The sequence below is a fragment of the Dipodomys ordii genome, unplaced genomic scaffold, assembly GCF_000151885.1.
Source record: "Dipodomys ordii isolate 6190 unplaced genomic scaffold, Dord_2.0 Scaffold14, whole genome shotgun sequence".
Taxonomy (NCBI): Eukaryota; Metazoa; Chordata; class Mammalia; order Rodentia; family Heteromyidae; genus Dipodomys; species Dipodomys ordii.
Window position 1 is genome coordinate 5,017,628 of NW_012267230.1, and position 13,532 is coordinate 5,031,159.

The following is a 13,532-nucleotide window of genomic DNA, read 5'->3' on the forward strand; positions in this document are numbered from 1 at the left end:
CAGCACCACTTCCGGCTTTTTTCTTTTTGCTTATGTGGTGCTGAGGAATCGAACCCAGGGCCTCATGCATGCAAGGCAAGCGCTCTACCACTGAACCACCTTCCCAGCCCCAGGCAGAATTCTTGAGACTCTTAGTTTTAACTCACTAGCAAAAAAAGCAACAAGTGGAGCTGTGGCTCAAGTGGTCAGAGTGGCAGCCTTGAGTTCTTTTGTTTGGTCATGGACCTTGAACTCTGGGTCTGGGCATGATCCCTGAGCTCAAGGCAAGAGCTCTACCACTTAAGCCACAGCGCCACTTCCGGTTTTCTGGTAGTTAATTGGAGATAAGAGTCTCATAGACTTTCCTGCCCGGGCTGGCTTTGAACCGTCATCTTCAGATCTCAGTCTCCTGAGTAGCTAAGATTCCAGGCATGTGAGCCACCAATGCCTGGCTAGCCTTGAATTTTTAAAAAAGTAATGGGATAGCACACCCTGGCCCTGAGTTCAAACCCCAGTACCTGTACCAGAAAAGAAAATGGTGAAGGTAGCTTACATCTGGCTCACTGTCTCGTTTAGGAGCCTGTGTCATTTTTTTTCATCTTGGATACCAGTATCACACCCAGGGAATCTCAGAATCCCTACTGAGTGACACATGCATGTTTTCACCATAGGCAGGACACCCACCCCAACCCTAGATTTGTGGAGTATAGGGAGAAAAAGACTAACATCCAAAAAGAGAAGAGGACCATCAGCGAGGCCACAGCACCTACTTGGTTTACATGCTGGGGCATCCACGCCTATGAGGGGCTGCTGAGCTGCGGTGTCTGCCTCTTCTTCCCTTCTAGGGTCGTGCTCAGGAGCCGTGAGCAACAAGAAATAGCTGGAGGGTATGGGGAAGGGACAGAATGAGCAAAGTCAATGAGCCCCTCTGTGTCTGGAAAGGCTGCCAGAGGCCCTGAAGGCCACTCTCCCCAGGAACCCCACACATCTATATGTTGCTAGATGGGCAGCTCACTGCCCTGTGTGGAGGACCCCACCTGTGGACCTCTGATTCTTTTTTTTTTTTTCTCAGTCATGGGGCTTGGCCTGGGTGCTGGCTCTGAACTTTTTGCTCAAGGCTAGCACTCTACTACTTTCAGCCACAGCTCTACTTCCAGAGTTCTGGTGGTTAAGAGTCACATGGACTTTTCTTGCCAGGCTGGCTTTGAACTGTGATCCTCAGATCTCAGCCTTCTGGATATCTAGAATTATAGGTGTGAGCCACCAACACCAAGCTCTGCTTCTCTCTCTCTCTTGCCAGTTCTGCAGCTTAAACTCAGGGCCTAGGCGCTGTCTCTGAGCTTAAGCCACAATGCCACTTCTAGCTTTGTTCTGTGTATGTGGTACTGAGGAATCGTACACAGGGCTGCATGCATGCTAGGAAAGCACTCTACCACTAAGCCATATTCCCAAGCCTCTGCTTCTTTTTGCAGAGCTGTATTGTGTCTCCTTGTTTCTAGCTGGACCCTTGGTTGACTGCTGTGTCGCACTGAACAGGTCATTTCTGTTTCTTTCTCATGTTAGGCTACTGATTGTTCTAGTTATCATTTACTATGTGGTTTGGGTTTTGTTTTTGAGATTGGGTCTCATTATATAGCACAGGCTGGCTTCAAATATATGATGCTCCTACCTCAGCCTCCCAGGACTCATTAACTTTGTGCTAGGCCATAGCCGCCCATCTTACTCACTTATGCTCTGCTTTCATGTTATTTCCATATCCATATTATTTCTGGCTGTATAATCATTTTTACTTAAAAGTTTTCATAGGTGTTGGGAAGGTGGCTCAGTGGTAGAGTGCCTGCCTCGCATGCATGAGGTCCTGGGTTCGATTCCTCAGCACCACATAAGCAGATAAAGCCAGAAGTGGCACTGTGTCTCAAGTGGTAGAGCGCTAGCCTTGAGCTGAAGAGCTGAGGGACAGCGCCCAGGCCCAGAGTTCAGGCCCCATGACTGGCCCCCAAAAAAGAAAAGTTTTCATAAAATTGATTCCTTTTTCTTGTGTGTGTGTGTCTGTGTGTGTCTCTGTGTATGTATGTGTTACTGACTTCAACTCAGGGCCTCAGGTTCTTGCTCAGCTTTTTACATTTGTAGCTGGTGCTCTACTACTTGATCCATACCTCCACTTTCTGGTTTTGCTAGTTCACTAGAGATAAGTGCCTCACAGAAGTATCTGCTTGGGCGGGCCTCCAACTGTGATCATCCAGATCTCAGCTCCCTGTGCAGCTAGACCTGAGCCACTGGCACCCAGTACCTCATTCGTCTTTTCTGCTGGCCTCATGTTAAGTCATAATATGTGAAGTCACAGGTTCAAATGGCCAGTTAATAGTTTATGAGTACAAAAGAAAATACAGAGAGGCTGGGTGTGATGGCTTCTGTAGGAGGCAGCGATCAGGAGGATTGTATTTTGAGGCCAGCCTAGACAAAAAGATCCCAACTCAATCAACAAGCCTGGGACGGGTATGGTGGTTCATGCTCGTTATTACAGTTACAGGGAGACAGGTTGGAGAACCATGGTCAAGGGGAGCCTAGGGCAAAAACCCAAGGCCCTATGTGAAATAGAACTAATGCAAAAACAGGCTGGGGCCTGACTCAAGTGACAGAATACCTGCCTAGCAAAGGAGAGGCCTTGCGTTCCATCTAGCACACTGCCAACAACAAAAATCTGCAGAAGAAAGTCTACCACTGGGTGCCAGGGCTCACGCCTATAATCCGAGCTACTGAAGAGGCTGAGATCTGAGGACCATGGCTCAAAGCCAGCCCTAGCAGCAAAGTCCATGAGACTCTTATCTCCAACTAATCACAAAAAAACTGGAAGTGTTGCTGTGGTTCATGTGGTAGAGTGCTCGCCTTGAGCTGAAGAGCTCAGGGACAGTGCCCAGAGTTCAAGCCCCACAACTGACCAAAAAAGAAAAAAGAAAAGAAAGAAGTGTACCCTTGTCCTACTTCACACCTTCTAAGGAACCCCCCCCCAATTCCCCTGTGCTGAGCATGCCATACTTGTCACACCTCATAGGAATAAAAGGAGAACCACCATCATCTAAGACACAGGGAAACAAAGCCAGAGAGATGAAGGAATTTGTCCAATGCCACACAGCTACAAATGTAAGCTCTGAGACTCAGACCCTAGGCTTTCAGAACTCAGAACCCGGCTCCCTCCATAGAAAGGCTGAAGGGATCTGAAGACTGGGATCATGTTTCTCCTCTGGTGCAGGGCCACTCACCTGGCCAGCAGCAAGATAGGGATCCCCAGCATGGAAAGCAGGGTGTGTTGAGGAGAGAGGCCAGCCTGGGTAAGGCCCAGATAGGACAGTGCCCCCAGCAAGCCTGCACCCCCAGTGCCTGAGGACCACCAGGAGATCACAGCCCTAGAAGAGAACATACAGCACTCAGGAGAGAAGCCAGCAGGGGTCGCCCTTCTCCTGGTGCCCTGCCCATTCAGCTTACCTGGAGTAGAAGGCGGTAAGAGAGAGGAAAGTGACCTCCCCCAGGCCTGAGGAGATGCTGGCTAATACCACACCTGGAAGGACAAAACACATGGTGGCCTTTCTCCAACAACCCCAGCCTCGCTTGCTGGATTTGTTCATAGGAATTCAAAACAGATCCTTTGGAACTGGGCATCCGTGGCATAATCCTAGATCTGAGGATCATAGTTCCAAACCAGCTCCAAGAGAGAAGTCCATAAGACTCTTATCTCTAATTAAGTGGCAAAAAGCCAGAAGTAGAGGTATGGCTCAAGTAATAAAGACTGTCAGCGCTGAGTGAAAAAGCTGAACTCAAATCCTGGGACAGCACCCAGGTTCTGAGTTCAAGTCCTAGTACTGGTAACCACAACTCCAAAAAAGATCCCTTGGCAAGGCAAGGCTCCAACTGAAGTAGAGCCAACCAGATCCTTTCTACAGGTTCTTGTGCAGAGAATGATCCCCTCTAAGGACTCCTCCTTCGCTCCTCCTCTTGAGCCCCCTGGTGGAGGCCTGCAGGATCTGCGCAGCTCAATCTCCATCCTCCAATCCACCCACTTCCTCCCACCAAGCCCTCCACATTGACCCAATCTCCTGCTCCTGAGAGCCCTAGCAGAAATAATTCTTTTCCTAGGGGAAGCTGGAGAGACCGCAAATCACCCTCTCTTCCCCCCCTCGTTGCCACACCCACCATTCTCTGCTGGGGATCCCTCTCTGACACGGAACAGCACCCTTACCACACAGGCTGACCCACACTGAATGAGAAAAGGCCACCAGGACAAAGCTGCCAGCAGAACAAATTCCACTGACCAGAACTCGAGGGCTGAAAGTCAAGAGAAGAAGGGGATGGGAGAGTCAGCTTCCAGTCTGGGCCTTCCAGCCTCCTGAGCCTTCCTGTCTCCCCCACTCTGTGATCTAGTCTACCCTTTCTCCCACCATCAAGCTCCAGACCTGTAGGGCAGCAGGTGAAGGCCCAGAGGAGCCAGAAATTTGATGAGGAGGGTGGGGAGGATGTCTGCCAGGAGCACCGCCTAGGATGGGAGAACAGAGTGATTTCCAGGGACTAAACCACATGGAGAGGAAAAGGCTGGACCCAGCCAGCAAGAGCTATAGCAAATTCAAGCTCCAGAGGCAGATCTGGGCCTCATGTCCCAGCTCTGGTGGCCCTTAGCGGTGTGTCAGGGGCATCTGTATGCACGGAGTTTTGGGTTCCTCACCTGGGAAAAACAGAGATGCTTCCAGCATCTGGTTCCCAGGACTACTATGTGCATTATGGGAGCTAATACATGCTGCTTGCAGAAAAGGCCTGGGAACTGTGCCTGATCATGATGATAGTGACAGTCCCAGCGAGGTACTGAGAGGTGGAAGGATCTGGGTTGAGGAGGGGGAGGGGGCACATGTATACTCACAGCTGTGGAGACAGAGTTGCAATCGAACCGAGATGAGCCATTGTGTGGGATGGGTATTGGGCCTGGATCCACCTGATAGAATAAAAGAGAGTCTTCCCTCTGGACGGCAGAAGGGTAGACAGAGTCCAAGGCCCGCTCTGTGCTGACGTGTGTGTGTGTGTGTGAATACTGGGGCTTGAACTCAGAGACTAGGTGCTGTCCCTGAGCTTTTTTCACTCAAGGCTGGTACTCTACCACTTGAGCCATATCTCTACTTCTAGCTTTTTGGTAGTTCATTGGAAATAAGAATCTCACAGACTTTTCTACCCTGGCTGGCTTTGAAATTCAATCCTCAGATCTCAGCCTCCTGAGTAGCTAGGATTACAGGCATAAGTCACTGGCGCCAGGCTCTTCATGGCACTCTTGGTGGTCCTGAGGTGCTACTGGCATCTTGTGGCAGAGGAGGACACTGGTAAATATCCTACAGTGCACAGGTTGCTCCACAGCAAAGAATCACCCAGTCCTAACTGTTGTCAATACAACCCAAATGAAGACACTCTGTCATGAATCACAGTCGGACACAGCTGCTTCCCTGCCCGGGGGGGCGTCTAGGAGATGAAGACCAGGAGTCTTCCTGTCTCCCTGCCTTACCAACTGGCTACTTTATGAGATTTTCAAGGGCCCCCTGTCCCAGGGAAAGTCTCTCAGCTTGCCATGGGACTAACCATGGTGGCAGGGCTGGGGAGGCTCACTTACATGGGTATGATTCCCAGCTTCCTTCTTGTGGCTAAGGATGTCATGTGCAGCACTGAGCATTACCACATAGGAGAAGTTGTTACAAAGGCCCAGAAACCTGAAAAGAAGCAGGACAGATAATTTCCTGTCAGACCCCCATCCAGTTTCCTTCTAGAGATTACACATGAATCCTTTCAATCAGCTCACTCACTCACTTTTTTTTTTTTTAATGCCAGTACCAGGGCTTGAACTCAAGGCCTCTCACTTTCACCCAGCTTTTCTGCCCAAGGCTAGCGTTTGGCCACTTGAGCCATACCACTACTTCTAGCTTTTTGCTGGTTAATTGGAGATAAGAGTCTCAAGGACTTTTCTGCATAGGTTGGCTTTGAAACCTCCATCCTCAGATCTCAATCTCAGTACCTAAGATTACAGGTGGAGTCATCAATGCCTGCCAAAACCAATCTTTCAGTTGTTGGGCTTAGAAATCTGAGAGGTGGCCTGGGAAGGTGGCTCAGTGGAAGAGCGCTTGCCTTGCATGCATGAGGCCCTGGGTTCGATTCCTCAGCACCACATAAGCAGAAAAAGCCAGAAGTGGTGCTGTGGCTCAAGTGGTAGAGCGCTAGCCACGAGCTGAAGAGCTGAGAGATGGTGCCCAGGCCTCAGAGTTCAGGCTCCATGGCTGAACAAAAAAAAAGAAAAAAGAAATTTGAAGAAAGAAAGGAAGGAAAAAAGAAATTTGAGAGGTTTGGGATCAGGCCTGGGTTCATAGCCTACCTCCAAGACCTTTCCCCAGGGAAATGTCTGGAACTACTCTGCCCTCTGAGCTCCCACTACAACTCAGTTCCTGGACCATTTCACAGCCATTGATGCATGGGTTACAATAAAAACATTCCAGGGCTTGAAATACAAAAGACTGGGTTCAGATTTCAAGTCTATTGCTTTTTACTTCAGTGACCTCAAGTCTACATATCTATAAAATAGGGATATATTAACATGCTGGAGTGGAGCTGTGGCTCAAGTGGTAGAGTGCCAGTCTTGAGCAAAAGAGCCAAGCTAGAGCATTTGAACCTGAGTTCAAGCCCACTTACAGCTACCGAAGGGGGAAAAAAGTGTTGTTAGTCAGGCACCAGTGGCTCTCGCCTATAATCGCAGTTACTCAGGAGGCTGCGATCTGAGGATCATGGTTTGAAGCCAGTTGTTTAGTAAAGTCCATGAGACTCTTAGCTGCAATTAACCACCAAAAAGCAGTTAGTATGAGGTAGGGCTTCAGCATTGAACATAAAAACCAAGTGTGAGTTGAAGGCCCTGAGTTTAAGCCCCAGTACACACACACACACACACACACACACACACACTTGAGGCTTTTGTTAGCTGAAAGACAACATAGCGCCAACAGGGCAAGGTGGTAAGCAAGTAAGTAAACTTGGGAAAGTCACAGGCAGCCCAAAGGCAAGCCAGTGCAACTGTGGATTTCCTTTCTCAGATCAATTCTTTTCTCGATGGGAGCTGTCGCACTTTTTAACTTCTGTAGAACTCTCGGGCCACTCACCAGAATCCCACCGCATTCTTCCAATGGGCGCCCTGACTACCCAACAGAGGGGCCTGAGGCTCCGAGGCGGTCTCCTCGCCTGGAAGGAAGAGAAGCGGAGGGCTTTTCCCCCACCCATCCTCAGGGCCCTGGGGGGGGTCCGTCCCACCCGCGGTGGGCCGCGGGGCACAGGTGATCCCGCCCAACCGGACCAGCCTGAGGACCTACTGTCGGAATCCGAAAGGTGTCCCCGCGAGCCCGCACAGCCTCCCATGACATCCAGTGCGGATGCCCCGAAGGGTCCAACGTCAACGAGGGTCCAGGGTCGGCTCCAACGAGACAGACGGGGATCTGCGACAGGTACCCAGGATCAACGCCCCCTGGCCCGGCTCGGCTCCGGCTGTCGGCCGCACTCGCGCCCCGCGATCCATCAGCCGAAGTCTGGAACTCTCTCTCGTGCCCACCCCGCCCCTTCGAAAACAGAGCTTCCGCCGCGCCCCCCCCCCACCTCCCGCGGGCCTGTACCTTTAAGAGCAGCCGAGCGTTCCGCACCTTCCAGTGGGAGGTGGGGCGATCACGTGACGTCAGCCGTGGCTTCCCCCATCACGTGCTCAGAAGGGCTACCGTACTTCCGGGTCCCCTGCCTTCGCTTTTTGGCCTCGTTAGCTTCGGGGCGTGAGCAGGTGAGACGTCAGCCCCGGAACCCCTGGTCTTAAGCTGGTACAGACGCGGGCAGCAAGCCGAGCCACGATTAGCGGCGTCCAGGGAGGAAGCCAGGGTCGTGCCAGCACTAGTCATGGCGCGAGCGGCTTCAGGTCCTGTTCTGCCGCTCTGACTTGCCAGAAACAAACATGGCGGCCAACTGACAGCCTTACTTTCCTTCCTTCCTTCCTTCCTTCTGTCTTCTCTCCCTCCCTCTCTTCGTTTCTTCCTTCCTACCTGCCAGCCCACCCATCCACTCCACCCTTTTTCCTCAAGTCCAAACAGGTGCTGATAAGAATTAAAGCCTTAGTTCATTCTTAGTCTTATCCGATGTTCTACAGGCTGTTTTAGAAACTTAAAAAGACTGATTATAACCCAGTGGTTGAGGCTTGCCTTAAAACCGCTCTTCCAAATTATCCTAAAAACAAAAAAGGCTGCAAAAATAGTCCAATTTTTGGTTTAACAAAAAAACAAAAAGCACCCAGGAAATCTATTCCCCCCCCCCCACAAAAAAGAAAGAAAGAAAGGAAGGTAGGAAGGAAGGAAGAGTGCCCAGATGCTGGTAGAAAGAAAAAGAAAGAGGGTGCCCAGATGCTGGTCTCATCTGTAATCCTAACTACTCAGGAGGCTGAGATCTGAGGATTGCAGTTCAAAGCCATCCAAGGCAGAAAAGTCTGTGAGACTCTTGTTTTCAATAAACTACTCAGAAAAGGCTGGTAGTGGCTGTGGCTCAAGCGGCAGAGCACTAGCCTTGAGCACAAAAGAGCTCAAGGACAGATCCCAGGCCCTGAGTTCAAGCCCCAGGACCAAAAAAAAAAAAAAAAGTAGAGCAATAGAAGTCACTGATGAATTTGCTGTAGGAACACTCCCTCCCCCAAATCAAGGGTGTTTAGACCAGACAATTCTTAGTACAGACTCCAATTTAGTCTGGAGAGAAGGGTCCTATTACTTTACATAGTTCCAATAAGGATCCATGCACTTACCTTTCTTCTAGGTAAGAAAGCATCATCTTGAGTTCTCTTCATCAAGTCCTTCAGATAAATTGCTACAGCTTCCAAAAGCCTGTGCCCACCTCTACCAGATCTTTCCTACCACCAGACCTGCAGACTGCTGTTTAAAATACGTCCTTTGGGTCTGGGAATGTGTCTTAGTGGTAGAATGTGTGCATAGCATGCCTGAAGCCCTGGGTTCGATTCCTCAGTTCCATATAAACAGAAAAAGCTGGAGGTGGCGCTGTGGCTCAAGTAGTAGAGTGCTAGCCTTGAGCAAAAGAAGCTCAGGGACAAAGCCCAGGCCCTGTGTTCAAGCCCCAGAAGTGGCAAAATTAAAATTAAAAATAAAAATAAATAAAATATGCCTCTTGTGCTGTTATTCCTAGATTAGATATCAAGGTGAAATTCTGCAACCTTTCATACATGGCCTCTGACCTCAAGGCACTTACTGGAGGTGGCAGAGAGACAAATATAACCACAATACACTTGCATTAGGTTCTCTTTTGCCAGGTTAACCATAAGTGAGGGGACGGGCAGTGGAGCCACCAATCCAGCCCTTTCTTTCTCTAAAGGAAGCATTGGTGACATCCAAGCAGGAAGTCAGAGCTCTCACCAGTCCCCAGGCAAAACAGGAACTAGAAACCCCAGCTTCCTCTCCCCACGTGGCTGTGGCTTAAAAGACACGGAAATGGCTGAGGTGTGAATAGAAGACCTGAGTCACTTTGGGCTGCAATTGCCACATGTCCTGTCCCAACTCCCCCTTTCCCCCCCAACATACACACCTCAATTCTGAGGTCTTCTGAGCCTAATTTTTTGCTCTGTGGCCTTGTCCTTGGCCCTTAGATCCAGCTGTGATCCAGATTCCTTAGAGTCATGCATACCTAGAGTAGAGGTTGCCTTGGGCAAAGGGGAGGTGCTCAGGGCCCGGAGTGGAGAGGCGTCTGGGAGAGAGAGGGGAAGAGGAAGTGTCTTGGTCCTGGCCAGAAAGGGTTTAGAGTGGGTGGGGACAGTCAGTGTCAGCTCTCTGGACTCGTAGAGACCGACGGGATGGACTTCCTTCGGCAGCACCTCCCTGGGCTGCATCAGGCCTTGAGGGGGGCACTGGTGAGAGGGGCAAAAAGATGCTAGAGATTTCCACTCCATTCCCTGCTGCCTTACCTTCCCTCTTCCCTAGAGCTGGTCCTCACACTTCAGGTCCCTTTCCTAGGACTGGATAGGCCTTCTCACCCAGTGTTTTCTGGATTTCAATCCCTCACCTCCACAAGTGTGTCCATACCTCTTCCAAGCCCAATTCTTTCTCTTTCTTATTCTTCTGTACATCCCAGTCTCTGTCTGTCTGTCTCCTTTCTGATCTCAGGATCCCTCTTTTTTACCCTGGACTCTTCTGGCCCAGGACCCTCCGGAGAACCACCTCTGAATGCCTTCACCCTCCTCTCATTTGTCTTCTAGGATTCACTCAGCACCTTTGTGGCCTACCTCATAGGAGATGAGGTCCCTACGGTACAGAGGGAGGCACAGGCGGCCCGAGAACTAGAGGAGGTGGCGACAGGAAAACCAGAGGAACCTCTAGAGGAGGAAGCAGGGGAGATTGTAGAGCGTCTTAGAGGTAGCCCAGGTGAGGGGAATGGAGGACTGGAAGGGTCTGGAAGGACAGGAACATGCCAGGAGGGAAGCTCAACCGAACAGACCTGGGGATGGAGAGCAGGTACCTCCCATGGGTCCCAAGCAGAGAGGCAGGATACTGGCACCTGGGAGGTAGTCAAGGGCCAGGAGCCAAGTGACCCTTTGGAGTCTGAGGCAGGGCCTAAGACTCAACAAGACAGGAGCAGTGGAGCCCTGGAGAACAGCGAGGAAGCCAATGAGCAGGAAGTGAGCAGAGGGGAGACACTGAGAACCTGGGAACAGCAGGAGGAGGAAGATGGCTGGGTGACAGGGCGCGGGATGGCCAGAGGGGTGGAGCCACAGCCAGGGAAGCCTGAGCTGAGTATGGAGAAGGTGGCAGACAGTGGCAGGGAGACCGAACAGGGAGACGAGGAAGCAGCCACTGAAACTAAAGGGCTTGGAGAGAAAGAGACTGCGAGGGAAGAAGTGGGGATGGAGGTGGTGTGGGGTGGAGAGAGCTCAAGGGTATTAGAGAGTACACAGGGCCCAGGGACAGAATCTGGAGACTGGATAGCCCCAGGTAAAGAGGAGGCTGGCGAGGCTTCAGGCAGGGAGGACACTGACTTCTTAGAAGTCAAGGAAACAGACTATGGACTCCACTTTGGAAAAAGCATTCCAGAAGCTACTGAAAGAGTCTGGGTCCCCCAGAGAGATAAGGAGGAGGAAGTAGATGAGAGGGGAGATATGGAAAGAAGGCTTCTTTTCCTCACACAGACCCAGGTCTTAGGGCCTGAGGGAACAGAGAAAGCAGCAGATGGACAGACAACTGAAAGAAAGACTGAAGGCCAGAAACAGGAGAAGGCAGGGGATGGTGAAGGGGAGGATGACCTGTGTGGTAAAGAGACTGTGAGGAGCCTGGATTTAACAGTCAGCGTTGACAAGGCCAGTCAGGAAGAGGAGACCCAGAGGGTGGAGGGGCATTATCAGGCCCCAGCTGCTAGACTGGCCCTGGACGATGAAGTTGAAGATCAAACAGATGTAGAGGCAATCCCAGAGGCCAGGCCTGAGGAGGAGTTCATAGATGAGAGGAATGAGAAGGCTCACATCAGCCAAAAAGCTCTAGAGGTGAAGGTCACTGAATACCAGGAGCCTGAGCCATGGGGAGGCACCCAGATTCCAGCTGGGCAAGCTGAGGAAGCGCAGAATGGTGAAGATGAGCTTGAGAGAGACCCAATCCACAGTGAAGAGTGGGGAGAAAGGGGGCTGGAGGTACACCCCCAGCACCTGGAACCTGTCGATCCTGAAAACGGGGGGAGGAAAGGCACAGAGAGCAGAAATGGCCAGGAGGATAAAGATGCTGAAGGTGGGGAGGAGGAGGAGGCTGCAAGCCAAGCACTGGAGGCAGAGGCTGAGGGAAAGCCATTGTCTGAACTGCCAGAGATCCAGACACATGGAACAGAAGAGGGCCAGGCCTCTGACAGAGAGAACCAGGCAGTAGCAGAAAGCCAAAGGGCGGAGGCAGAGACAGGCCAGTCACTGGCAGAGTCAGAGGCTAGAAAGGGCAAGGCTGGTGAAGTGGAGGTCACAATGCCAGGGGAGGCAGACAGTGGAGGCTGCAGGCTAGAGGAAGCAGTTTTGAGTCTTCAAGGCAGCCAGGACCCAGGGACCAGTTCTTGGGATGCTGAGATTGTGGGGGATGAGGCTGGGGAAGGACCAGAAGAGGAGGCTGGTGTTTCTTGGGAGGAGGCATCTGAGAGAGGCTGGGAGTCTGAAGGGCAGGAGAAAGTCATAGAGGGAGAGAACCAAGGTGGGCAGGAGGTTGGCGCAGTGGGCTCAGCAGAAGAGCCAACTGGCCCAAGTAGTCAAGTAGAGGCTAGTGAGGCCAAGGAGAAAGAACAGGCCGAGGAGGGACGATCCACCATGGAAGAAGGGATTGGTGAGATGGATGACACTCGGTCAGGTTCCCAGGCAGCCAGAGCAGAGGGAACTGAAGCCATGGCACAGGTTGAGGGGCTTCTGGAAGACACTAAAGAAGGGCAAGTGAAGGAGCCAAGAGAAGGCAGCGAGGGGCAGCCTGGGGACCACCACCCTGAGGGAGAAGCAGAAAAGCTGCTAGGGGTGGAGGATCACGTGACTGGACACGAGACCCTCGAGGCCCAGGGGGCGGAGCCAGAAGCCCTGGAGGATCACTTGACTGGAGACCAGACCCTGGAGGCCCAGGGGGCGGAGCCAGAAGCCCTGGAGGATCATGTGACTGGAGACCAGACCCTGGAGGCCCAGGAGCCCCAGGGGCAGCTGCCACCACCCCAGGTCTCTGCAGAGGCCGTGTCTGCACCCTCGGAGACCACAGAAGCCGTGGAAAGTACCAGAGACGATCCTGGCAACAGCTGGAGTGAGGTGAGGGCCCAAGCTTGATCCAGGGTGCACCAAGAAGAAATAAAAGCCAACCCAATAACCCACTTGTGTCCCACTCTCCACCCTACCCCCATTCTGCAGGCTCTGCTCCCTGGGACCCGCTTGGATGTCTCCGTCCCACGGAGCCGTGTGCTCCTCTCAAGAAGCTCATCCCAGAAGCGCTCGAGGCCCTCTTTCCGTCGGCCCCTTGTCCCTGAGCAGCAGGAGGACACTCCCTGCGCCCAGCCCCAGCAGAAACCATCAGCTCCTGAACACAGACCTCTTCAGCTAGAGGAAGCCCCGGAGCCAAGCCCCCCCAAACCTGAAGGGACCCCAGTGCCAGCCAGGAGAAGGCCCACAGGACATGGGTAAGCATTGGGACACTGCCCTGGGGGATGGGGAAGACCTGAGGGACCAAGTGTCACCGGCCTCTCTCCCACCCCTAGATTTGGCATGGCTCATCCTGGCATGATGCAAGAACTACAAGCCCGACTGGCGAGGCCGAAACCCCAGTGAGCCAGGCCCCCCAGAGAGACTCCGAAGGTTCTACTGGTCTCTGCTCACCCCTGACTTCCTCAGTCTCTTAATGTGTCATTCACCGAACCAACAAAACCCAAACATCCATGGAAGACCTTGACTATAAGGAACCTGATTTTTCTTTTTCTTTTTTTTGGCGGTCGTGGGGCCTGAACTCTGGGCCTGGGCGCTGTCGTCC

The 13,532-nt window shown here is 52.1% G+C and overlaps 2 protein-coding genes across 4 annotated transcripts in view; one reads left to right on the top strand and one right to left on the bottom strand.

Annotated features, from left to right (window-relative positions):
• The window catches only part of Cln3 (ceroid-lipofuscinosis, neuronal 3), an 11,991-nt gene extending 4,213 nt beyond the window's left edge, over positions 1–7,778 (bottom strand). For 2 of the 3 annotated variants that reach the window (XM_013011798.1, XM_013011796.1), the window contains exons 1-9: positions 7,356–7,591; positions 7,149–7,227; positions 5,621–5,717; positions 4,886–4,957; positions 4,428–4,507; positions 4,214–4,299; positions 3,463–3,535; positions 3,240–3,383; positions 750–859 (exon numbers count right to left, since the gene is read on the bottom strand). In XM_013011798.1, coding sequence (XP_012867252.1) covers positions 750–859; positions 3,240–3,383; positions 3,463–3,535; positions 4,214–4,299; positions 4,428–4,507; positions 4,886–4,957; positions 5,621–5,717; positions 7,149–7,227; positions 7,356–7,401 — 787 coding nt within the window. In that variant the 5' untranslated portion in view covers positions 7,402–7,591. Of the gene's footprint in view, positions 1–749; positions 860–3,239; positions 3,384–3,462; positions 3,536–4,213; positions 4,300–4,427; positions 4,508–4,885; positions 4,958–5,620; positions 5,718–7,148; positions 7,228–7,355; positions 7,592–7,652 lie in introns of those variants that run through there. The other variant, XM_013011797.1, reaches the window with a different exon arrangement.
• Positions 7,779–9,844: 2,066 nt separating this feature from the next.
• On the top strand, positions 9,845–13,509 carry Apobr (apolipoprotein B receptor). The gene is made up of 4 exons (XM_013011177.1): positions 9,845–9,925; positions 10,271–12,820; positions 12,920–13,185; positions 13,264–13,509. The coding sequence occupies exons 1-4, from the start codon at positions 9,869–9,871 to the stop codon at positions 13,331–13,333; spliced, it is 2,943 nt and encodes a 980-aa protein (XP_012866631.1). The 5' UTR covers positions 9,845–9,868; the 3' UTR covers positions 13,334–13,509.
• The last annotated feature ends 23 nt before the right edge of the window (positions 13,510–13,532 follow it).